Here is a 26978-nt window from a genome sequence, read left to right as displayed (position 1 = left end):
GGCTAGTGAACGACCAATCATCGATCCAGCCCTTGAAGAGTCTGAAAAGCGGCGAATCAGAACGCAGCAGCCTCAGCCTTCACGGGCGCGCGGTAATTTGAATACAGTGGAGGAGAAACTGGCTCCGCCAAAGAGAGGTTCCCGGCTTCGAGCCTCAGGTAAGAGTTTTCGGGGGCGAGGCGTGGGGCGTAAGACTGAGGAGAACAGGAGATTCTGTGGAACGTCCGGGTGAATGTCAAGGAAAAAGCTTTAGTGCAGGGCTTGACGCCTCGGCGCCTCGAGACCGAAACCACCGGGGGTTCTCCGCACTTTGAGGTCACCCGGTTTCCATTTTTCTGAATTAGGGTTTCCTTGTCTTTTTGCCCTGACAGGGTTCGGGGACAGGCAAGCTTTCCTGTCATACCTTTCCTCATTCTTCTCCAGAAGAGTCTTCTCTTAAGCCGTGGCTCGACATTGAGTTCCAGGGACCGTGGTTTTCTGTTTAACCTTGAAATCATGCTTGTGTATTATTTTTTTAATGTACTTGATCCGAAGGAAAGAGGAGAAAGTACCGAACAACATAACCAGCCTTTCTCATGCTCGAGAATTAACGTGCACGAATGTGTTTATTTTCAGCAGCCGGAGGAGGTCTGAGTCTTTTATAAACAAGGAACAAGCGGCTTGCTCTAGGCTCCTCGTAAGATGGGAGAGGATTATGCTAAATCCGTTTTCTTGCTGAACTCTGAGGAAAAAGCTAGAAACGGTCTCTGCCTTCATTGAACATTCAGGCTGTTGAGAAAGACAGTTAAACCAACAAGAGAATGTGTTAGATGGCGTATTAAGGAAGTGTGGGGTCTGGTGAGGGAAATCACAGGAAGATATCCCAGTAGAGTATTTAAACTTGGTGTTAATTAATCAAGCTAACTAAAGAGGAAAATGTGCCCTGAAATGGAGTTTAAAAAAAAATACTTCTTCCTTGGTTAGGATCATTTTCCAGCTTGAAACAGATGTACTAATTCTACTTTTATTTCTTCTTAATTGCTTCGGTGATGCAGTGTTTTTTTTTTTTTTTTTAACCTTCATGGTTTAAATGTTTATTGAAGTGATTTGCTTTTTAAAATACCTCATCCATAAAAAAACTTTTTCAGACTCTAAAAGTAAATTTTGATACAGTGATTTTTATACATATTGGATAAATTTGGTTATTATAATTTTCGTATTGCTTTTAGGAGTTCAGTTAAGATGTCAGCTTTTACTCCAAGAAAAAGGAAGCAGCATTCTTCAAACAAGTGAGTCTCATCCTGTGGTTAGAAACTCTTAAAAAAAAAAAAAAGAAAGAAAAATCCACCTTCTTGTCTTTCTTATATTCTCTCTTCTATTTCTTAAAATTTCCATTATTCCACTTGTCTACTCCTTGTGGCTATAGTAACATTTTATATTCTAATTCTAATCTGGAAATACTGTAAGCTTTCAAAATTATTCAGTGCCCTCGGAGAGAATCAGAGCCGTTTTCTATGACTTGGAAATGTGTGTCAAATCTTTATTACCTGCTCCTTTCTGTTCTCTTATATAATAATTAACATAGTGGGGCTTCTGGGTGGCACAGCAGTTAAGCGTCTGCCTTCGGCTCAGGGCGTGACCCTGGCGTTATGGGATCGAGCCCCACATCAGGCTCCTCCGCTATGAGCCTGCTTCTTCCTCTCCCACTCCCCCTGCTTGTGTTCCCTCTCTCGCTGGCTGTCTCTATCTCTGTCGAATAAATAAATAAAATCTTTAAAAAAAAAATTAACATAGTGTTTTTCATACAGTATTCTTCTGTGAGCAATCCTAGAGAGTCTCTTTAGTCAGTGCTTACTACATGTCATAACGGGAGATAAATTACTCCCCACAGAACAGGCTTGAGGGGGTCAGTTTATTATATAGAATTAATAATTTTAGGGAACTTGTAGCCAGTCAAGCCTGGTGAGCTCTGAGTATATGGCCAAAGCTTAGAAATAGGTTTTGAAGTGTGCGGGTGCACGTGTGTGTGCGTGTGCACACACGATATCAAAGCTTTTTTGTTAACAGTGTTTGTTTTTACAAGCATTCTTGAGACTTTTGAAAAATATTTGAATGCTTTGGTAAAGACACAATTTGAGAATCCTATTGTTAAACTAATAGATAATGTGTATGGATGGATGTTTGGTAGAAAGGATGTATTGTTTTTAGTATAACCTACAAGTATGGTTGTTTATTACTTAGCAGTAGATTGGCATAAAATTGAAGCAAAATGATACTTAAAAATGGACTTTCTTTCTTTTCATAGCCTATTATCAGACATTCCATCAAAGACATTAATTTTGGACTTTGCTGAAAATATATTTCCATCACCTGATCAAAATTACATTTGCCAGAGCAGTGATAAAAATGAAGAAAAGGTACATTGCTCTCAACAAGGCCATTTCGTTTCAAGTCCACTCAAAACAACTAAAAAAAACAGATTTCCATCTGCAAATCAAGGTTCACCATTTAAATCTGCCATGTCTACTGTATCCTTTTACAGCAAAGATAAGTGGTACCTCAACCCATTAGAGAGAAAGCTGATAAAAGAGAGTAGATCCGTTTGTCTAAAAACTAATAATGAAGAGAAATCTTTTCCCATTGTGACAGAAAAAATGCAGGAAAAACCAGTCTGCTCCAAGAGGTTGAATAAAAAACCACAAAAGAGTTTAACTTCTAAGTATCAACCAAAATATAAATGCATCAAGCCTCTATCAAAGAATCCTAAAAATTCCAAGCAAAATCGAGTGGCCTATAAGCCAACTGTAGAGAAAGAGAATAATTATTATTCAGCTCAAAATAATCTGAATGCTCCTCGGGTTCTAAGCCAAAAAGTCAAACCACAAGTTACACTCCAGGGTGGAGCGGCCTTTTTTGTTAGTAGAAAAAAGCCCTGTCTTAGAAAATTGTCTCTGGAAAACAAGCCATTACTGGGACTCACACAAAAGAATATATCAGAAGCGATCGAAGATGCTGACGTAGAGCCTGTCAGTAAAAGAAAAAATTTTGAGACAAGACAAGCGCCAAAGTGCTTGTTACTAGAAAAAGAACCGAACGTCGAGCTGCTTCATGCAAGAAGTAAAAAGGAAGAGAAATTAATAAAGGTAAAGAAAACCAAATACGTAACTTTAAAAAACTAACTAAAACTTCAGTATACATATATATAGGTAGATATCTATCTATCTATATATATGTATATATATATATACACACACACATATATATATAATGTGGTTGAACAAAATTTTATTTTCTTTATAGTCCAAAGTACTGTTTTATGAAGCCAAATAGTATATTTTAATCACTTTAAAGAACTTAGTGGCAGGGTGGAATGATGGGACTTTTATCTCTTTTTTGGCTTGAGGAAGCCTACAACATTTTCTTGCATTAAGGTATACATTTCATTAAGTCCCCTTATTACTAAAGTCCAGAGAAGCTTAGCAATTTTTACTTGGTAGTATTTTTAGAAAGTAGAAAAAAACCAAACCAGGGTAGTAATTTTTCAGTGTCTGAGCATATTCCTTTTGTTTGTTTGTTTCAGCTCATTGTTTAAAGTGCTAGATTCTAGAAAATTTAGAGAAGACAAAATATAGTTTTTTTTTTAAAATACCTTGTTCTTGCTGGCTAAGCCATGACATTCAGATTTTACTAATTCTTCCTATTTTTTTCTGCCAAAAAACACCCCCATATCTTGACTGGAGGTTTGGGTTCCGGTGATATAAGTGTATAAGTTTATCAAAACTGATCAAATTGTATACTTTATATCTGTGGACCTTATATAAAGGTACCTCAGTTTTTAAAAATGCACAATTCAGGCTAAAATTCTCAGGTTAGCAAAACAAAATGGCAGTCGGGGGAGGTGGTGTCTGCATTTCCACCCATCCATCTCCTGGTTAGTATTCTCCCTATATATTTGGTAATAAAAATGCAGCATTTATACAGTGACGTGATTCATTCTCTGCAACACTCTTTTCTGCCTTATTTTCTTTTCTGAGCTTCATTTTGAAGAGCTGGGTATTGGGTTCTGTCTAGTTTTCAGAAATCTTTGAGAAGCTGGGCTTTTGTGCATCTTAAATTTGTGGAACTGAGCTCTGCTCAAGATTCTTAAGATTTTGTTAAATACCCACTACTAGTATTCATCTCTCCTAGCCAAGGATGAATCCTCTTTTTCGTTAGCGGGTACATCACCTTTCCCCAACTCATTATGGAGCCCTGAGAAATGGTGTACTGATGCGTTGTCCCATCACTACTGAGATGTAATGGTCTTGAGTAGGAGTTCTACTTTAATCAAAAGGGTGTTTTTCCTATCCTCCCAAACTATATATTCTCTGAGTCTTACCAAATTAGTAGTGTTAGTGGAATACTTGAGAATGTTTTCTACTTTGCTTTCCCCCCTTCCCTGCTACTGTCCAACAAATGGGATTTAGAAGCCTCGCCAGCTACTCCAGAATTTCTTTTTTTTTTCCTTGACTGCCTATTTTTCAAGCTTATGACAGAAGATCTTTTTTTTTTTTCCTTGACTGCCAGTTTTTAAAGCTTATGACAGAAGGTTGTCCCTTCCAGTTTGGTGGCTGCTGGGGAATTTTTGCCATTTTTGCTAGTTTTTTTTTACTTCATTACCATAGAGGGGATGTTTTGTAATCTTCAGCCTACCATCTTTATTAGGAAATGTAATACGTTTTTGACAGGATGAAAAATTACAGTATTAAATATGTGCACTCTGTCTTTTAAAAGATTATGTATATTTGGTAAATATAGAGGAAATTTTCCTTAGCCTGAAAATTGAGGATTTAAAATCAGTTTAAAAGTGTAATTTATAATAAAGCAGATATTGTGCTTTAAGAATAAATCTATTGGGATTCATTCATGAGATAGAAAATAATTAAGAATTATAGGTTTCCTTTAATTTTCCCTATTCATTATTTTCAGGAATCATTAGGTGGAGTAGTTTCTTTAAGAGAATGTATGCCTAATGAAAACAAGTGTTTTCCTTCAGAGGATTCTCTCAGTGATAACAAGGCGGGTAAGTAAGAAACTTCTCAAAATGAGTTTATTTACTTGTAATGATGATTCATTACATGTGTCAATATGGAATTATATACAGTAATATGTTGGGGGGGGTTATTCAGTATGTGTGCTTATGTTTGTATCTTTGTGTTTATCTCAGTGACATTGTTTTCTATGGTAAGCAATGCGATGCATTTTGAAGACAAGGAGACCTTGGGCTAGAATTTAAGACAGAATACTGATGCATAGTTGGTCTATGCGATGTGGCCAAGTTACTTAGGCTCCCTAGAACTCGGTCTTCTCATCACACCTACCCTACCTATCTTTTACTCAAAATAATAGGAAGGAGTAAAAACAACTTAGGTTATATATTTTTGATCAAAGCCCTAATTGTAAGTAAGCACAATTTATGAAGCCACAGAAAGGACACTGAATTGGGCACCAGGAACCTTGGGATTTTATCTAGGTCTGCCACTAATTACCTGTGTGATCTAGCGGGGAGATGTCTAAAGTAAGGGGTTAGTCTTCATTTTTAAATTTCTCTTAGTTCTGAAATCCCATTACTAACTCATGGTGTCATTGTCCAAATAAACAGTATTTACTAAACTGTGAATATATAGAGAGGTTAATTAACATTTACCAGCCAGATTCTTGGTAACTTTACCTTGTTGGTTGTATTTGTAATTTTGGAAATAAATTAAAATTCTAGGAGTTATATATATGTTGACTATAGTGAGAAAACTGCAGTTCACAGAAAGAAAACAAAAAACCAAAAGTGTAATCTGAACAATAGCACTTAACAGGACTTAATGATATATATAGAAGGCTTGTTCATAATGATAATTCTGAGATACACTGTTAATAACTAGTATTTACTAGGTGTTGAATATGTACCAGGCAGTGCCAAGTGTTCAGTATGTGTTATGCTTCACATGGGTTGTGCTATTACTGATGTAATAGAACATGTAACAGAATAATAATGGCCCTCCCTTTACAGTAGTTATAAAGTTTTCTTTTAAAATAAATTCTTTTCAGTACACTAAGTCCATTTAAAGAAAAATATTTAATGAATAAAAAACAATACAGATGGCATAAGGATATGGCAAAATTCATAAAGGTAGTATACAAATGGTAAAAGTTTTTTACTTCATAATTAGTTTATCATTCCTCACAACCCTAGGAAATGGGTTTGTATGCCCATTTTATAGAAGAGGAAAGAGACTTAGGTTAAGTAACTTAGCCACAGCAGATCAGACCTATTTTGGCCTTATTTCTAGAGAATGAACTCTATTTTTCAATACAAAGTTAAAAGTTTGCTTTTTACTACATAGCCCACTTGCAACATATTTTGCTCTAGTCAACTACTATTTTAACTTTGGTCTTTTTTTTTAATAGGCTTTTTATTGTGCAGTAATTTTAGATTTATAGAAGAGTTATGAAGACAGTGCAGAGAGTTCCTGTATATCCCTCACCCCATTGTTACCATCTTATATTGCCGTGGTACTTTTGTCAAAACTAAGAGACTGTTGTTATTAGTACATTACTATTAACTAAACTCTAGACTTTATTTGGAGTTCACCATTAATGCCTTCTTTCTGTTGTAGGATCCGGTCCAGAGTATGACACTGCATTTAGTTATCATGTCTCATTCATCTCCTCTGGTCTATGACATTTACAGTCTTTTGCATGTTCCATGTTTTTCGTGATTTTGACTTTCTTGAGAAGTACTAACCAGTTATCCTATGCAATCTTGGTTTGTCTGATCCTTGTCTCATTGATAGCCTGGACTTAATGGGTTTTGGGGAAGAATGCCACTGAGGGGAAGTACTCTTCTCACCACACTGGATTGGGAGTACTGATGTCCACGTGACATTACAGATGATGTTAACCTCTGTCAGTTGGTTAAGGTTAGGTTTGCAGGTTTCTCCACTCTAAAGTCACTGCTATTCCTTTTCCATACTCTATTCTTTGGCAGTAAATCACTAAGTCTAGCCCATCCTTTCAAGGAGGGGATTAAGCTCCATCATCTGGAAGGGGAAATATTTACGTATAATATTTGGAAATCTTCTGTAAAGAAATGTTGTCTCTTTTCTCCTAATTATTCAATCTTTAAATAAATGGACTCATGGACATTTACTAGTAGGGACTCAAATATTTTATATTTTGGGTTATAATCTAATACTACAGTATTTATTCTATCATTCAGATTGTTCTAGCTTTGACCATTGGGAGGGAGGTCTTTTCAGGTGTCCTGTCCTTTTGTTTTTTTGAGCACTTCTTTATTTTCTGGCACTACAGGGTACTCCAGGCTCATCTTGTATGTTCCATGCCCCAGTCCTAGAATCAGCCATTTCTCCAAGGAAACTGGTTCTGTTGGGTTTCTATTTAGAAGCCAAGTTCTGAACTTGTGTCATTGCTTCTAGGCCCTGTCAGCAGACAGATTTAGGAACTAGATGTATGTATACTAACGCATGTATACACACGTCTCTAGTTGTTCCTGTTATCTCTCCATCTGCACATATAGTAAATACACACAAGTTCAAACCTGATGTCTCTGACTCTAATCCAGTACCTCAGGGTTTATCCCTTTCTTGTTTATCTATAGCCTCCCATGGACAGTGAAAAACCTGGTTCCCACTATTCACTATCCACCAACTTAATTGTTCAGTCCCAGGACACTTGCACAATAGTTCCAGAATTATTAAATCGCACTCCTGTGAGAAATATTCACCAGTTAGAGTATGATATTTACAGTCCTTTTGTCTTTAGCCTCATCATTTCTAGTTAAAACAGTTTCATGAAGTTACTTAGATCAGCGCCCGTTCTTCCCCTACCTCTTAAGTGCAGTTATGCTGTGCAGTTCTGATACAGTGAGATGCATTTGTCCCAGTCTGCATTCCATCTTGGGATTCCCCACCATCACGGCTGATGTTTAAGTTTGATAAAGTTCAACTTAATATTTTCTTTTCATGTATTGTGCTTTTGGTGTTATATGTAATAACATACCCAAACCCAAGTTCATGTGGATTTTTCTCTTACATTTTCTTCTAGAAGTTCTATAGTTTTACATTTACATATAGGTCTGTGATCCATTTTGAGTTATTTTTTTAAAAGATTTTATTCATTTATTTATTTGAGAGAGAGAGAGAGGAGGAGCAGAGGGAGAGGGACAAGCTGAGCATGGAGCCCGATGCGGGCTTCGATCCCATAACACTGAGATAATGACCTGAAACGAAACCAAGAGCCAGACGATTTAACCCACTGAGCCACCCAGGTGCCCCCCATTTTGAGTTAATTCTTATGGAAAAGTGTTGTCAGGTTTTGGCTTTTTTTTTTTGCATATGACCGTCCAATTGTTTCAGCACTATTTGTTGACTGTCCTTTCTCTGTTTAATTACTTTTGCTTCTTTGTCAAAAATCAGTTGGCTGTATTTGTGTGGGTCTGTCTGGTGCTCTCTATTTTGTTCCATTGATCTATTTGTCCTTTTGCCAATACCATACAGTTTTGATTACTTGTTAAGTCTTGAAATCAAGTGATTTGAATGTTTTGGTCATATTAACTTTAAAATTTTATGATTTAAAGCTTTGAGTTTGTTTTATAATATATTGTCACTTTTTTCCCCTATCAGTTTCTCCTGAGTCCATCGTCTATCCCATCTTCAGTGTGTCTTCAGTCAATACAAAAAGGTAGGGATTGCTCTTGTTTTAATGTTTAAGTTGTATTTAATTTTGAGTCCTCTGGGTATCTTTCTTTCTTGCACTATTTAATTTGGAGAATATTTTTTTCCTAAGATGAAATCAGGCCCTCTCATTGAAACTTCATAAGAACCTAAGAGTTGAGAGAAGGGAAAAATCTTTATGGGTTTGAGCAACAATAATTGCTAGCATTCTTTTTTTAAAAGATTGTATTTATTTGAAAGAGAGAGAGCGGGGCGCCTGGGTGGGACAGCGGTTAAGCGCCTGCCTTCGGCTCAGGGCGTGATCCCAGCATTATGGGATCGAGCCCCACATCAGGCTCCTCCGCTATGAGCCTGCTTCTTCCTCTCCCGCTCCCCCTGCTTGTGTTCCCTCTCTCGCTGGCTGTCTCTATCTCTGTCAAATAAATAAATAAAATCTTAAAAAAAAAAAAAAAAAGAAAGAGAGAGAGCATGAGTGGGGGAGAGGGGCAGAGGGAGAGGAATAGGGAGAAGCAGGCTCCCTGCTGAGTAGGGAGCCTGATGTGGGGCTCAATGTCAGGACCCAGAGATCATGACCTGAGCCAAAGGCAGAAGCTTAACCAACTGAGCCACCCAGGCACCCTGTTTTGCTAACATTTTTATACAGTACCTGACCCATAATAAATAGTTTATATCCTTTATCTCACTTGATTCTTACAACAACCTAGAAGGTAGATACTATAAATAATTCCATTTTCAGCTGAGGAAACTGATAGCAATTCAGTTACAATTGCACAGCTCTTAGGTGCAACAACTCTTAGTAACCATGACTAGAATCTATATCTGAATTAAAGCCTATTCGGCGATATTGCCTTTCCTGGGTGATAATATAGTAATAATAGTTCACGTTTAATGAGCATTTACAACCTCACAATGTAGGTACCATTATTACCCCATTTTATAGCCTAGGAAGCTGGCCAGAGGCATGAGTAACTTGCAGCAACTCAGTGCTCTTATAAATCCCAGCTGAAGCTACCATTATCCTAGTCAAAGCTAAGACTGGGATGGGGGTGGAGGGAGGCATGGGCAGGTGTGAGCAGGATAGGTGGGAAAGCTCTGGAAAAGAAGTTTCTTATAGTCTTAACATCTTCCTAAGAGGTTTTGGTCCTTCTCTCCCCACTTGATGATAAATAACTGGAGGTATTGAGCAAGGAGCTTCCAGCTAGGTTCTACTTTCAGGGCACCTCACCTTCCATCTATCTCAGAGATTGGGTTGGGTAGACAAATTTCCCTCTTCAAAGGCTATATTCCTAGGTTTTTGTAGGTTTCCATTTTTTTCCATCTATGTCTTCTTTCGTGACTATTGAGAATTGAAACGTACCGCAATTGGCTGATAAAAGTGTATACACTAATCTAATCTAGCCTAAGGTGATATTAGGATACTATTGCTTGAACTGTTCGAAATTTCTCTTTATGTTGGACCCAAAAGGTCAGAGCTCATCAATCCCTTGTGGTTTAACCTATGATTTTTAATTTATGTAGGTTACAGATTCTCCAGGCTCATTGTCTCACATTTTTTGTTTAGTCACTCATTTGGCAAACATTTATAGAGTACTATGCAGTATTGAACTATACTGAGTTTTGGAGTTGTGAAGATAAATAAAACATAATCCTATCATGGCAGTTATGGTTGGAGGAGGCTAGGCATTTAAACGAATACATATAATAAAATGTTAGAATTACTAAGATAAAATAGAGAGGGACGCCTCGCTGGCTCAGTCTGTTGGGCATCTGCCTTGGGCTCAGGTCATGATCTCAAGGTCCTAGGATCAAGCCTGGTGTTGGGCTCCCTGCTCAACAGGGAGTCTGCTTCTCTCTCTGCCCCCACCCCTGCTTGTGTTCTCTCTCTTTCTCTCTCGCTCATAAATAAATAACATCTTAAAAAAGGAAATAAATAAATAAATAAATAAATAAATAAATAAATAAATAAATAAATAAATAAATAAATAAATTGTGGTCATACATGCAGGGATAGGAAGAGCTGAGTTCCTTAGCAAAGGTTGCATAAACAGGATGGGTTCAAGCAACCTAGAGAGTGTGCTTTATATTACAGGCGTGTACTATTAGTGGTTTGTCAGAGCAGTTTAAAAGCATAGCTAGCATTTTTTAAATGGAATAATGCATGCCTCACAGTTTTTTATTAACAGTAAGTTGTTTAGTGAAACTTTTTTGTTTTTACTTGTATATATATATGTCTGTATTGGTCAAAAGGTAAAATATATTTCTTACCATATTGCCAAATCAGTTTGAAAGATATTCTCCTAGTCAAATGATAACAGGGTAGCTTGGCTTAGCCTTAAAGCATTGGACAGATTTTTTCTAGCATGTTTTTGTTTTTGTTTTTTAACTTGTTAGTTTTCTCTGACTCTCTTGCTTTGGGCCCTTGGTTTTTTCCTTGCCAATTTTCTTTTACTTCTACTCTCCAGAGATTTTTATTCCTCTCATCCTTGGAAAACCAAGGTCCTTTCATTATAAGACAACAGTTACAAACTCAGGGCCTACAGAGATTGGGTGGAGATTGGAGCCACCTGAAGAATGCATATCTCATCTAAAAGAGCATATGCCATGTTAGTTACATTCTTTGAAGAAATAGTGGTCTGGTGATCTTATAGTGTCTCTTGCAATATTGGAAATACACATTTTTAAGTGAAATCTCTAGATTTTGAAATATTGGTAGCTAATCCAAAGTTTTAAACACTGTGTAAGCCAGTCAAAACATACCTGCTAGCTGGATTTGGCCCGAGAGCCTCCAGTTTACAACCTCTGTGAGCCAATCCCAACATTCTTTCCTAATGAGAACAGGTTGCTTCAAAACCTTCAATGCAGCCAAAAGATTTTTTTCCTAAGTATTTGAGAATAGTGAGGTGGTGCATTTGGTATGAGGACAAGTGAATATATTAGCCTCACTCAACTGCCCAAATAAAGAGTTGGATCATAATATGCTGGTGGCTGACTTCCTGTGGAACTGTGAAGTTCAGTAATAGAATCTGCTTCTTTGCTGTGGTGTTGCAGGAATTTCTTTATGCCTATATGGGTAAAATTATGCCTACATGTCCTAAAATTTGGTAAAGCAAAAAAAGACAAAAAAATCACGTAAGGTGGAAGTCAACTTATTATGACTGTGTATGTGCATCTGATACTGTAAGTGAGAGTCCCCTGGACTCAGAGTTAGAAGGTGAGGATTTGTGTCTTACTGCCATTCTTTACTACTTTACCTGGAGGAAACTACTGCTCCTCTCTGAGCGGGTCTCAGGTTTCTCATTGTTCTGAGCCCTATTTCTTCATCAAGTTACTGTCAACAGAGAGCAATAAAAATTGCAATGTTCTCTGGAGGTATTATGTACACATCTGTTTTCTTTTCATTGTAATTTCTCAGACATTTTTCCTTTATTAAATAATATATAAATAATAATACTTAACATATAATTAATAATAAATATTAATAAGTAATAATTTATTAACTTTCATTTCAAAGATCTTTAGTTGAAGAACGGTCTGCTGTGGGATCCGTCGTATCTGCTAACTTCTTGAAACAGATCAATACCCAGAAAAGTACTAGTACCAGAGATACAAATAAAGAAACAAAAGAGCAGCTCATCATTGTGAGTAAATTTAAAACAAAGCTCCTCCTGTTTTGTGGCTCTCACATACAGAATATGAAGTCAGACATGTTGTCTTAGCATAGTTAACATGGTTTAGAGACATTTTGAGTTTTGTAAATGCCAGTAGTGGAAGCATTTAAAGCTAGTCAAGTAGATTTTCAAACTCATAATTTTAAGCAATGCTAGTAATTTAGTAGAATGCTCATGATTGAGTTGTCTGCAGATAAGGAAAACTATTGTTGATCCACAAAAAATTTAATGAGCATAGCTACACTGTATTAGACCTGGGTTTGGCAAATTATGGCCGTGGACCAAATCTGAACCATGGCCTATAAGCTAAGAATAGCTTTGATGTTTTTAAAGCATTGGAAAAAAGAAAAAGAAGAATTTGAGACAAAAAGAGCCTAAAATATTTTCTGTCTGGCCCTTTGCAGAAAGTTTTCCAACCCCAGTATTCATTCAGAACTTGGTATTTTCAGTAGCATTAAATATTGCCTCATGAGATAGATTGGAAGTTAATAAACCATAAAATTGAATATTCCTGACTTTCTTATATATTCATGAATTTATCTGTGCTTTTTCTGAACTTTTATTATGTATTATATTTATTTTTTTAATCAACTCTTGGGGCAAAGAATTTTAATATTCCTAATCACTTAAGGAAAAAATACTATATAATAAATGTACAGGTCCTGAGATTTTTGCCCTGCCTCTTTGAAACAAGGCCATTTCAGGTCTCTTATTTAAGAGCTTCATGAAGAAACTTTATTGTTTATCTTAGATATTATCTTTATGATTTAATCTGATTCCTTCTAGAACTATGGGTCCAGCTAAAGAATCTTGATTTTTTTTATACCATCAAAGAGACAGCTTCATTTCTTTCACCAATCTATTGTATTTTTAGGTCTCTTCTCATTCCGTTTTGCTTAGGAGATGGGGGAAGAGGATATAGTAACCAGACTTTCATTCAGTATTTCACTCGTGCCGGCATAAAAGAAAAATAAGGAGAAATTTGAGTGAGTGGTTACATGAGCTTATAAATATAGAGCTATTTGTGATATGTTTAAGATGGGCTTTTTCTTTTTCTCTTCCCAACGACAGGACGCAGGTCAGAAGCACTTCGGAGCCACCATGTGTAAGTCCTGTGGCATGATCTACACTGCTTCCAGCCCTGGAGACGAACTGCAGCATGTTCAGCATCACTACAGATTTCTGGAGGGCATCAAATACACAGTAAGTCAAGCAGAGTCTTTCAGTTTGTTCTAAAAGTAAAACAGCCTGCAGAGATACATTTCTTTGAAGTTTTGTTGTCTTAATATTTGAGGCTGACAGTATTTAAAAGCTAACTTTTAATAAAAGTGCCAGTTCAAACTTTCTATCCTAATATAAGAGAAGTATTGTTCTAGGTTGAGAGAACACCCTTCATCCTTAACTCTAGCCTTTTGGGCAGAGCTGAACAATTAGGATATGAAACTCAAAGACTTGAGACCTCACTTCTCTGCACCTCCTCACTTTACTTTCTGCTTTGTAGCTAGGATTAGAAAAACAACTTTTCTGGGGGCGCCTGGGTGGCACAGTGGTTTGGCGTCTGCCTTTGGCTCAGGGCGTGATCCCGGCGATCTGGGATCGAGCCCCATATCAGGCTCTTCTGCTGTGAGCCTGCTTCTTCCTCTCCCACTCCCCCTGCTTGTGTTCCCTCTCTCGCTGGCTGTCTCTGTCTCTGTCGAATAAATAAATAAAATCTTAAAAAAAAAAAAAAAAAGAAAAACAACTTTTCTGTCGTTTCTCCAGGCTTTTTCTTTCTGATAGGAGAGGTTCCGTCTTTTATCAAGCACCTTTCTAGTCCAATACATCCTACTGTTGCCCTTTGTGATTGTTCCTGCTACTCAAATGCATTTCCTTTTTTCCTATATTTTTAGTGTGGTTTATTAAAATTCTGCCTATCCTAGCCCTCCCCCTTCTACTCCTAATAATTCATCCTTTTTTCTCTATATTCCTACAAAGGGCTCTTTCACTGACTTCGCCTTATTTTGTGGTAGATTATATACATGTCTCCCACCAGGCTGTCAGCCTCCTGAGGACAGGCACTTAGTTTTAGGCATCTTTTATTTCCCTTCTCACATCCCGTTAGATGGATTGTGTCTTTTTTCATATCATTCATTGTTCATTTTTTGTTCTCTCCAGACTATATATTTTCCCCCCTCTTCAAATTAAACTGTGACTCTTTTTGTCAGGGCTGGAAAAAAGAACGTGTAGTAGCAGAGTTTTGGGACGGGAAAATTGTGTTGGTCCTGCCACATGATCCAAGTTATGCTATCAGAAAGGTATGGAATATTCGTTTTTTAATCCTTGTTTTCCTCCTACTCCCTCTTTCTCCTCTCACCAAGAAATCAACCTAAGTATAAAACACCTTTCCTGAGAGCTAATCCACTTTGGTGCTCATGGAAGGATGACTTTCTTGGCGGTTTATACAAAACTAAATTTAGAATTATAAGACAAAGTGTCCGTCAAAGATTAAAGAAAACAGTTATCTGTTTTATCTTTTACCTTCATTTTCACTTGCGAAAGATAAACTGAACTTTTCAATATTGAGAAATTAATGGCCCCAGAGTCTTTTTCTGTGTTGGTATTGTCTGTTTCTTGGGCTGGATATTGAGCCCCCAGTGAACAATGAAAAAAAGCTGAAACAAAATCTGTTCTGGCACTTCCCACTCCGTACTCCCCCAGGAGTCTGCATTTCTTTCTGCTGAAAATGATCTGTAAATCAGGTTTTTCAAACCCCGTTTCCAAAGTGGCAGATACATGCATCAATAGTGAAATAATTTGGGGAGTGTGTAAATTTAGGAAATAGAGGTAAAAGAGGCTAAAATGATAGTAATCATAAATTAATCTCTTTTGTTTTTTAACATCATTAGGTAGAAGACGTCCAAGAACTTGTCGATAATGAATTGGGCTTCCACCAAGTTGTTCCCAGATGTCCAAACAAAACCAAGACTTTTCTCTTCATATCTGATGAAAAGAGAGTAGTTGGGTGTTTAATTGCAGAGCCCATCAAACAGGTATAGTATGTCTTTTAAATTATTGGCATAATGTGTGAGTAAAATAAAGTAGTTGGGTGAAATCTCAATAAGTATTTAAGAATGCTACCATTAATGACTTTTTTTCCCTACTACAATATCCTTGACCATATGGATAGTTGAAGTCTTTTATTTCTGTTATATTTGGTATTTTGTCATATGTAAGCAGACTAAGTAAGTCAGTCTTATGTTCATGTAGTCATTTCCATACCTAGGCTATAAAATATAGTGATTTTAAATAAGCAAATCTATAGAGCCCAGGTATTGAACATGTGGCTTAGTGCAGGTTAATATATCTGGCAAAATAATTATTGTCCCTTAATTAGAATCTATTTTAGGTGCTAATTAGCAATGTTCTGGAAGAGGAGTTGGCAAACTTCAGCTATGGACCAAGTGTGGCCCACCACCTGTTCTATAAATAAAACGTTATTGGAACAAAGCTATGCTTATTTATTTCCATATTATCTGGGATTGCTTTTGTAACAGAGATCACACGGCTCAAAGAGCCTAAAATATTTACAACTTGGCCCTTTACAGCAACAATTTGGATAGATGTCAAGGGCATTGCCAACTTTTGTTCTAGAAAGAGAGACATAGTTTTTGCCTTTAAGGAGCTTACAGTATAATCTTTAGCTAGAGAGAATTATAGTTCAAATGTGTTCTTTTTACCTGACTTCGTAGTATCTGCACTTATGTCTCCTTCCTTTTAAAAATACTGTTTCAATATGTCTTAAAATGATACCAGCATAAATTTATCCTATACCTTTGTGTAAGTGCCTCCCTTTCTCCTCTTATTTCTACTTTTTTTTTTTTTTAAGATTATATGTATTTATTTGAGAAAGAAAGTGTGTACAAATGGGGGGTTGCAGAGGGAGAGGAAGAACCAGAGTCCTGGCTGAGTGGGGAACCCAATGTGGGGCTCGATCCCAGGACCCCGGGACCATGACCTGAGCCAAAGTCAGATGCTGAACCGACTGAGCCACCCAGGCGCCCCTCATTTCTACTATCTTTATTGCTTATTCTCTTTTTATCTGCTTCTTTATCATATATGTGTGTGTGTGTGTGTACGTATACATATATATATATATATATATATATATATATATCCATACGTACACACACACACACACATAATGTAGCGTCTCTTGTGTGTTTATCAGAAGATGGAGAGAAAAGAAGCTGGTTTGTATTAGGGATCAATTTGGCCTTTTATTTTATTTTATTTTATTATTATTTTTAAAATAAGGTGCTTGGCACAAGATTCTTTTTTTTTTTTAAGATTTTATTTATTTAGTTGACAGAGATAGAGACAGCTAGCAAGAGAGGGAACACAAGCAGGGGGAGTGTGGAGAGGAAGAAGCAGGTTCATAGCAGAGGAGCCTGATATGGGGCTTGATCCCATAATGCTGGGATCATGCCCTGAGCTGAAGACAGACGCTTAACCGCTGTGCCACCCAGACGCCCCTGGCCTTTTATTTTAAAGAAGTAGACTATGCAGTGATGATAGGCAAATATAGCCAAACATATTATCTTCTACTTTTTCTTATTTCTTATTTCAAAAGCAAAGTTTTCTTGGCGGTAGTTAAAACTTAATTAAGTACCCACCTATCAGAGCAGCTACATTTAAAAGTAGTGACAATACCAAATGCTGGCAAAGATGCAGGGAAACTAGATCTTTTAGACATGGTTGTAGGAAACATAAAGTGTTAAGACTGCAAAACATTTGGCAGTTTCTTTCTTTCTTTTTTTTTTTTTTTTTAAGATTTATTTATTTCAGAGAAAGGGAGAGAGTGTATGCATGTGCACACAGTGGGGGGGGGCAGAGGGAGAAGAAGAGAGTCCCAAGCAGACTCCACGCTGAGCATGGCGCCAACACAGGGCTTAATCTCACAACCCTGAGATCACAACCCAAGCTGAAGCCATGAGTCAGACACTCAAACTACTGTGCCACCCAGGCACCCTGGCAGTTTCTTAAAAAATTAATCGTACATTTTTCATATGACCCAGTAGTCCTACTCCTGGGCATTTATCCCAGAGAAATGAAAACTTACCCTACACAAAAGCCCATACCCAAATGTTGATAGCATCTTTATTTGTAGTAGTCAAAGCCCGGAAACAATGAAAGTGTTCTTCAGTAAGTGAATGATTACACAACTGGTACATCCATACAATGGAATGTGACTTAGCAATAAAAAGGAACAAGCTGTTGATATACGCAACAACTTGGATAGATGTCAAGGGCATTGTGCTAGTGAAAAAAAGCCGATCTCAGAAGGTCACATGATGTATGATTCCATTTATATGACATCCTCAAAATGAATTATAGAAACAGAGAACAGATTGAAGTAGCCAGGACTTAGAGATGTTGGAGGGGGAAAAGCGGGGCGTTACTATACAGAGGTAGCAAGAGAAAGAGCTTTGAGATGATACAGTAGCTCTGTGTGCTGGTTGGCTATGGCGGTGCTTAAGTGAATATACAGGTATGATGAATTGTTCTGCAGCATGAAACTGTATGCATATGTTATACCTGCACTAATTCCTTGGTTTGGGTATTGTACTATAGTTACAGAAGATAAAATCATTGGAGGAAACCGGGTGAAGGTTACATTATTTCATAAAAGAAAGTTAAAATCCTTAAATACCAGCCAAATTTCCTAGTTAGTATGAAAATTCTTCTTTAGTATTATCAGTTTTTCAGTATATCATAAACATAGTTTAGGCTGGAGAGAATGGGAGAAGTTTATGTATTGGATTAAAAGTAAGAGCCTGATTTTTGTAATTTTTTAATCAGAAGAAGGAAGTTTCATAATGGTATGTCCTACATGAGAATGTAGGAATATCTCAACACCACTACTTTTTTTTTTAAACATTGTGTGACTAAATGGATAAGAATTCAAAAAGTATTAGAATTTTACCATTTTTGGTGAAGGTATAACAGGATTAATTTTAGATACTTAAGTCTTGTTTAAGGAATGGCTTTTAAAAAGAAATGTGAACTCAACTGTACGGGTAGCTCTAGATGCGTCTGTATGTCGTTGCAGGCCTTCCGTGTCCTTTCTGAACCAACTGGTCCAGAATCCCCAAGCTCTAAAGAATGTCACCGGGCTTGGCAGTGTTCCAATGTACCAGAACCCGCAGTCTGTGGAATAAGCAGAATCTGGGTCTTCAGATTGAAACGAAGAAAGCGCATTGCACGACGATTGGTAGATACTCTGAGGTAAGAAATAAAATAAATGGATCTAGACCCAGATTAGCTTTCCCAGAACCTTTCCCGGCTCATGAGTCAAAGGGAACGATGTTAAGACACTTCTGTTTAAATATTACCAACGCAAGTGTTGGCAACGGAGGAAAAAAACCCCATGAGATGTATTCAGTTTAGGGCACAACATTCCAAGTGTGAAACATGATAGCCCAGTGCCCATCAAACTACCTGTGGTGAAAACAAGTGTAATTACAGACTGACACTTCAATAAAATGAGATGAATTGCTAGAAAATGAACTAGAAAAACAAAATAGAAAATGCAAAATACAAGCCTAAATTTTTATTAGATTCAGCAGATGTAAATAAAAGTTAACATTGCAGTAAATATAATTTATACAAACAAAATACGGGTTTAAAAAAAGAAGTACAGAAATTGTACATGTCCATTGACTAGTGTGTGACCAGGTATGATTAATGAAGACTTACTATATAATTCACAAGTGTAACTAAATGTAAAAGTGAATTAGCGAGGCAACCCCCAAAATGTGAGAAAATATTTGCAAATCATTCATCTAATAAGGGTATAGTATATCCAGTATATGTGAAAGAACTCTTACTACACAATAATAAAAAGACAAATAGCCCACTTTCAAGATGGGCAAAGAATTTCAATACACAGTTCTCCAAAGAAGAAATACATATGGCTCCTATCAAGGATTTGCAAACCAAAACCACAGTGAGATACCACTTCACATTCACTAGCGTGACTATCAATTTCTTTTAAAAAGGGGAAAATAACAAATATTGGTGAGGATGTGGAGGAAATTGGAATCCTTGCATGTTGCTGGTAGGAATGTAGAATGGTACAGCTACTGTGGAATAGTCTGGTAGTTTCTCAAAAAACTAAACTGTTAACCATATGACCCAGCAGTTCTACTTCTAGGTATATACTCAAAAGAAATGAAAGCCTATCAGAGATATTGAATAATTTATTCATGTTCACAGAAGTAATCAATGGCGTGAGACCCCATGCAGTGATTTGCAAATAGCTATTATATTGGTCAACCTCTACCACCTGTATTTAGATAAGAAGGGAGGCCATTATAAGATCAAACCATATTTGATGCTGTTTTTCCAACTTATTAATATTTTTTAGTAACTCAAGACATCAGGCTCAAGTTTAAGAAAAGTCCCCAGTGGGCAAATACTTCTGACTTAAAGATAGGATGCTCTGATTTCAAAATAATAGGCTGAGCACACACCGAACTCTGACAGGCCGCAATAAACTCTAGAAATGAAAGCTTGTATACGTACATATTTGTGTGTATATGTGTATGTATAATATCTATCTTAATATATACTTCTCTGTTTTACTTAAATATATATGTAAACAAATACATAGTCACAGTCACCCCAATAAAAGAAGAAAAATTTTCAAAAGCTGCAAAAAAAAAAAAAAAAGAAAAAAAAAAGAAACGAAAGCCTATGTCCATATAAAAACTAATACATGAAGCTTCATAACAGCATTATTCATAAGAGCCAAAAAAAGTGTAAACAACCAAATTCATGATTAATGGATAAAAACAATGGGATATTATTTGGCCACAAAAAAGGAACGAAGTATTAACCTCCACTGAATTAAAATTAAGTTGCCTTTAACAGAGAAATAAAAACACATTCATTTGAGAACACATCTCCTCACGTCTGTGAGTTGAAGATACACGTAGCATAATTGGCAGCTATCCTGTACACGAGGAGCCTTGGGCTCAACCCTCTCGTCTATGCAGGTAATATATATTTAAATGCTCACAACAGTAGAATATTGTTCCTAGTTGTTTTACCTAAGAAGCAACTGAGGCTCAGCTGGGATTATTAGTACACGTCTACACTGATAGGCGAATAGAAGGACAGAGTTAAGACTCAAACCCACAGATCCGATGTTCTTTCCATAGTTGATATCACTTATAAAGATAGTAAGACCTATTTAATCAAACCAATATTTTGCTTTGGATTCTAGCAAATTTACAATAAACTTTGTATGAAATTACGTAGTATACTATATGCTTATATCTTCTAATTGAATCCAATCTTTAATTTTATATTTCTTGAAATAATTTCAAACCTATAAAAGAGTAGCAAGAATAGTAAAAGGAAGCCTTATTTACCTTTGCCCAGATCCATCAAGTTTTAACATTTACTTTCTTCCTGAATTCTTTGGAATTAAGTTAGGTACATTATGCCCCTTGAGCCCCTCGTACTTCAGTGTGTATTTCTTAAGGCAAAAGATGAAAGGTAGTCTCTTTCATAAGCATACTTCAGTCATCAAACATGGAGTATTTAATGTTAATGTAATGCTTTTATCTAATGTGTAGTTCATATTTCTGGTTTGTCACTTGTCTCAAACGTCCTTCATGGCATTTTTGTTCCTGCCAGGATCACACTGCACGTAGCTGTCCTGGCTCCTTCATCTTCATCTTCCTTCACTTGGAACAGTTTCTTAGTCTTTGTCTTTTATGGCCTTGAAGAATTTGAAGAGTACTGGCCAGTTACTTTGGGAATATCCCTCAATTTTGTTGAATTCTTTTAATCATTTCATTTTATTACTTTTAATCCTAGTTGAGCTGGGTCAGGAGAGTTGTGGTCAAAATGCAGGTTAGTTTTTGCCTCCTTAAAGCTCTGAGCGTGTGGTGTGGTTGAGGAGAATAGTTGTTGGTTAAAATTGTTGATGGTGGTTTTTTAGTTTTAATGATGGCTTCTAGTCCGCAATATTATTGTCTCTTTGTTGCTCATGACCATGGATCCCCTGGAGTCAGCTAGATGGTTTTTATGGCTCCTTTTCTCTCTCAGCAGAATTTTTTCTGGGCCTCAGTTTGCTCATCTGTGAAATACTATCATTAGACTTTCATCTCTAAAATCTGAGGCATTAAGTCATGTTATCACTTAATAATTTTTATTTTAATCAAGAGTATTTAACGAGATTAAAATTTTATATTTGGATTGCTTTAAAATAAGTTATGCTAATGATTAGTTGGAATTTTAAGTTGGTTCCCTTGTTAAATTGTCCTTTCCTCTTCTTTAGGAATTGTTTCATGTTTGGCTGTTTTCTCAAGATCGACGAAATAGCGTTTTCTGACCCAACGCCAGATGGCAAGTTATTTGCAACCAAATACTGCAACACCCCTAATTTCCTTGTATACAATTTTAATAGCTGAAGCCAGTGTCTACTATAGAACAGTTACTGTGTGGATGAGTTCAGACAGCCCCATATCATATAATATTTAGTAAGTATCAAATATATTAAGACACATATATACACATAAACCTGTATCAGTTTTGTTCCTTATGAATTGAAAAGTGAGGGATAAATTTGTTGAAAATTATCTGGGGATTCAAAAAAGTTTTTTTTTTTTTTGGATAATATATACTGACTAGCACTGGAATCCTTAATTATGAAGCTTTGTCGCTATAACTGGACAATGACATGCCTCCTACCTAAAAGCATTGACAAAGCAAGGTGGTTTCACAGATCTGTGGCCACTTACTCTTATAAAGCACACTTTTGCACCAGGATTATCTCATGCCCAGTCAGAAGCAAATATCAAAATTTAAGACGGGCAAATAATTTCCATGCCCGGTCTCTAAAGGTAATTCTTGATTCTGTACACAAAATTCTCATTTTATTGGTATTGGCTGGAGCAACTCAGTTTGAACAGATTTAGAAAGTATTTTGGGTTTTTCATTTGTAAGAGGGCTTTCTAATTTTTATGGTAAAGAATGAGTAAGATTTCCATATTCTTTTATGTAGAACAGAATTCTGCAGCTTAAGATTTTAATCCTTTCAAAAATGATTTTAAGCAAAATGTACCTGTCATCGGATCCGATTACAATTAAATGTAGTAATTGCACTATTGTCATTTCGGGACTTTCGGGAGTGTGAAAATGCTAATTGTGCTGCTTGAGTGCGCTTGTTGCTGGATATTGACGGCATTAACAGAATGGACCCCCAGCTGGATTAGATGATTCCTATGGTTACATTTTTTTAAACCTTTGCATGTTTAAAATACATCTGACTTGTTCTGAGGAGTCTGGCTACGTGCTGACAAAGTGAATAGTAATATATAACTGAGGTCAGTAAAGCAATGTATCTGGGCTGATGGGCCGGAGAATGTGATGACTTTATGAAAACACACCTCAGTATGCACACATTTTCCTAGTATAATTCTTGGATACTTACTTTGAAGAGCAAAGAATATAGTTTTGATTCTAAAATTCCTGTAACTGCTTATCTGGCGGTAGGACTCCAGGGAAGTAATTTTTCTGGGTTGTAACTCTGTAGAATCAGTTCGTCTGCCTTCTTTTATTTGCCTGTAAGTTAACAGTTTCCCCAAATTTAAAAGCCTGGATTCCAAAAAGAATGTGGAAGTGTTAAAATGTGTGTAATATGCAAACATTTTAATGCTGTTTTCTGCACTGCTGTTTTGTTTTAAATATTTTATTTAAAAATTTTTATTAACATTATTTTGCTTGCTCCATGCTTTGTGGTGAATCAATTAAAATTCCTTTCAATGTTCTCTGTCTGTTTTCTTATACAACCAAATGTATTGATTTTCTTTCTAAATTATTTTTGTGATTATAGAAACAGTACATATTCACTGATTGTAAAAACTGATCACTAAAAACATATCCACACAAAAACCTGCCCACTGGACGTTTATAGTAGCTTTATTCATAATTGCTAAAACTCGGAAGCAACCAAGATGTCCTTCAGTAGATGAATGTACATCCAGACAATGGACTATTCAGTGCTAAAAAGAAATAAACTATCAAGCCCCAAAAAGGCACAGAGAAACCTTAATATTAATGAAAGAAACCAATGTGAAAGGGTTACATATTGTATGATTCCAATTGTATGATATTCTGGAAAAGGCAAAACTACGAAGACAGTAAAAAGATCAGGTGTTTGGGGAAGGGAAGGATGAATTGGTGGAACACAGGATTTTTAGGGCAGTGAAACTAGTCTATGTGACACTATGTGGGTGGATACATCTCAAACGTTTGTCCAGACCCACAGAATGGACACCACCAAGAGTAACCCCTCATTTGTCAGTGTAAGTTCATCAGCTGTAACAAATGTCCCACTCTGATAGGGGCTGTTGATGGTGGGAGAGGCTGTGCATGTGAGGGGGGAAGGAAGTATATGGAAATCTCTGCTTCCTTCTAATTTTGCTTTGAAATTAAAATTGCTATAAAATAATGAAATCTTCCAAAAACAAAGTATAGTCGGAAAAATTACTATAGCCAAGGAGACATGACAGCTAAATATTATGTGGGATCCTGGAACAAAACAGGACATTAGGTGAAAACCAAATCTAAATTAAGTATATTTTGTTAATGTACCAATATTGGTTCGTTGGTTTAATTGTGACAAATATACTAACGTAAAATGTTGACATTAGGGGAAGCTAGGTGTGGGGTATATGGGAATTCTCTTTACAATTCTTCTGTTAATCTAAAACTTCTTTAAAAGTTTATTTTTAAAAATGTACACCTCAGTTATCAAACACCTTCATAATTACTACCCAGTCTAAAAAAATAAAACACTGCCAGAAGTCTTCCTCGTTTTCTCTTTAATCATTTTCCTCAAATGTAACTATCTTTTTTTCTTTTTTTAAGATTTTATTAGAGAGAGAGCACTAGCAGGGAACAGGGGGTGGGAGTGGTTGTGACTACTCAAGCTTCTTGCCCTTTTATCTATTATTGATTTGCTACCTTTATCATAGATTTTGTCCAGTGTAGGAGTCTATTTCTGCCTCTTTATTCCCACTAGCCTTGCGGGTTTTCCTTGTGCTAGTATCACATTGTGTTATCACAATCTTGATGTTGGTACTGTAAATGCTCCCACCTTTTTTTTCCTGCAGGAGTATTGGGTCTATTCTTGGTCCTTTGCATTTGCATGTACAGTTTACAATCCGTTTAAGACCCTCAAAAAGCCAACACCAATTCAAAAAAACAACTGTTGGGATTTTACTGGAATTGCATCAAATGTATAGGCCAATTTGGGAAAGATTGATTGTAAAAGCTATTTTATCTTTTGTCTGTACACATGGTATACTTCCCCATTTATTTAGTTTCTCAGTAATTTGGGGCTTTCAATGTTAGAGGTCCTATGTAATTTATTGAGATTTATTCATAAGCATTTGATACTTTCTTTGTAGCCACTGGAAGTAAAGTTAGTTTCATTTGTTTGCTGATAATAAAATACAACTGACTTATCTATATTTGACCTTGCGTTCGTTCAGCAGCCTTTCTAAACTTAATTCCAAAGGTTCATCTGTAGATTCTTATGGATTTTCAGTTTTGAATTAATGTCTCATTCCATTTTTCATAGGAAAAGCTTTCAACATTTCATTATTGTCTAAGTTGGGCCACTATAACAAAAATACTGTAGCCTGGGTGGCTTAAACAATTGATTTCTCACAGTTCCCAAGGTTGTTAGTCCAAGATCTAGGCGCTGGCAGCTCCAGGGCCTGGGGAGAGCCCACTTCCTGCCTCGCAGCCTTGCCCCATCCTCACAGGGCAGAGATCGTCACTCCTGAGGGCTCCGCCTTCATGGCCTAATCACCTCCCAAAGGTCCCCCCTAACAGATGCTATCGCATTAGGGATTGATGAGGCTTCAACATGAATTTTAGGGGGACATAAACTTCCTACCCATAGCAACTATAAGATGTTGGCTATCGCTTGCTGGATGTGGACACACTTATGTTAAGGAAGCTCCTCCTCTCTGTTCCTAGTTTCTCAAGAGGATTTTATTTTCTAAGCTTTCAAACGTCTTTAACTGGATTTTATCAAAATTTTTCTTCTTCGGAGATCAACTGAATTTTCTTCATTGGATGAATATGATTACATTTTTCTTTGAATATTAGTTTTGCTCAAATAATCTCAACTTGGCCTTGAAATTTTAATGTTACCGGTTTTGGTTTACTAATACTTGGGATTGTTTTCAGCTATTCGTGAACGAGATTGAATATCTGTAGGATATGCGCGGTTTCCTTTTTTCATTTGTGATGCCTTTTTTACTCTAGATGACTGACTCTTGCTAAGGCTTATTAGGTTCATGAATTTTATTTGTATTTTCAAAGACAACTTTTGGCATTGTTGATCTTTTATAGATTTGTTTTCTGTTTTCTATGGTAGATTTTGTTTTTAAATTTATGCTCATTTCTTTCCTTCTATTGGGAGCATTACTTTGTTTTTCCTATATACTTAGCTTGCCAATTTTTCAGGGTTTTAATAACATTTAAGACTATAAATCTCTATGAAGCACAACATCAGCTGCATACTCAAGTTTTTTATATAGTATACAATTATTTAAAAATCTCTTCAACGGGCGCCTGGGTGGCTCATTCTGTTAAGCTTCTGCCTTCGGCTCAGGTCATGATCCCAGGGTCCTGGGATGGAGCCCTGCATCCCTGCTCAGCAGAAAGCCTGCTTCTCCCTCTCCCACTGCTGTCAAATAAAACCTTTAGAAAATGAAAAATTTTCTAGGGGCACCTGGGTGGCTTGGTCAATTAAACATCCAATTCTTGGTTTTGGCTCAGGTTGTGATCTCAGGATTGTGGGATCGAGCCCAGAGTCCAGCTCTGCTCTCAGTAGGGAGTTTGCTTGAGGATTCTCTCTCTCCCTCTGTCCCTAGCCCTGCTCTCTTTCAAATAAGTAAATCTTTGACAAAAAATCTAATTTTATTTTAATCAGCAAATTGTGGATTAAGTAGGAACCAGGAGGCAATAAATAACCCACAACGTTTCTTGAGCATTAACTGACCTTCATTTTCTAGAGGTGCAAACAGGCTCTTGGAAGCCTTACCCTGATAGCAAAGGGAGATTTTCTGGGAAGTGAGAAAGCTACTGGGAGAAGATTGTATTTGCCAATTTTAATTCAGCAAAAAGATTAGTCCTGTTGTATCCACCCAGTCACATTTCTTTTCTGAGAATGAGGCAAATGGCCAAAAACAAGGTAACATCTGAGACTTAAGTTCCAGAACAAGGATAAAAAACTTTCTTGGAGTTGGCAGCAGATTGTAATTTTGTGTTGAGGACTTCAAGGCCCCATCCAGACACAAAGGGGAAAGCATGCAGGGAACATTTTGCAGTGCCTGCCATTGACAAGTGCTGTGAATTTGCTGACCCAGTTTTTGGGCATTAGTTTGTTCCCGTTTAGATATTCCTACTACAGCAACTGGAAACAAATTTCTCAAAGAAAAAAAAGTATTGGATTATGTATTCAAAAGAAAGCTGTAATTCATGAGAATGGACCAAGAGACACACTGCCTTGTCAACTTGGCAGACCTAATGAGAT

General features: G+C 36.7%; 1 protein-coding gene across 1 annotated transcript; it reads left to right on the top strand.

The window, feature by feature from the left end:
• The first annotated feature begins 29 nt into the window (after positions 1-29).
• Positions 30-23192, top strand: ESCO2 (establishment of sister chromatid cohesion N-acetyltransferase 2). Its single transcript, XM_045774128.2, has 11 exons — positions 30-158; positions 1209-1268; positions 2285-3122; positions 4948-5041; positions 8655-8712; positions 12217-12343; positions 13445-13576; positions 14578-14667; positions 15259-15402; positions 18462-18637; positions 21702-23192. Exons 2-11 carry the CDS (start codon positions 1222-1224, stop codon positions 21832-21834), a joined length of 1839 nt encoding a protein of 612 aa, XP_045630084.2. The 5' UTR covers positions 30-158; positions 1209-1221; the 3' UTR covers positions 21835-23192.
• The last annotated feature ends 3786 nt before the right edge of the window (positions 23193-26978 follow it).

This window comes from Ursus americanus, chromosome 13 (assembly GCF_024610735.1).
Source record: "Ursus americanus isolate L20-20 chromosome 13, mUrsAme1.1.p, whole genome shotgun sequence".
Classification (NCBI taxonomy): domain Eukaryota; kingdom Metazoa; phylum Chordata; class Mammalia; order Carnivora; family Ursidae; genus Ursus; species Ursus americanus.
Note: the sequence above shows the minus strand (reverse complement) of the source record. Positions and strands in the feature narration are given on the sequence as shown.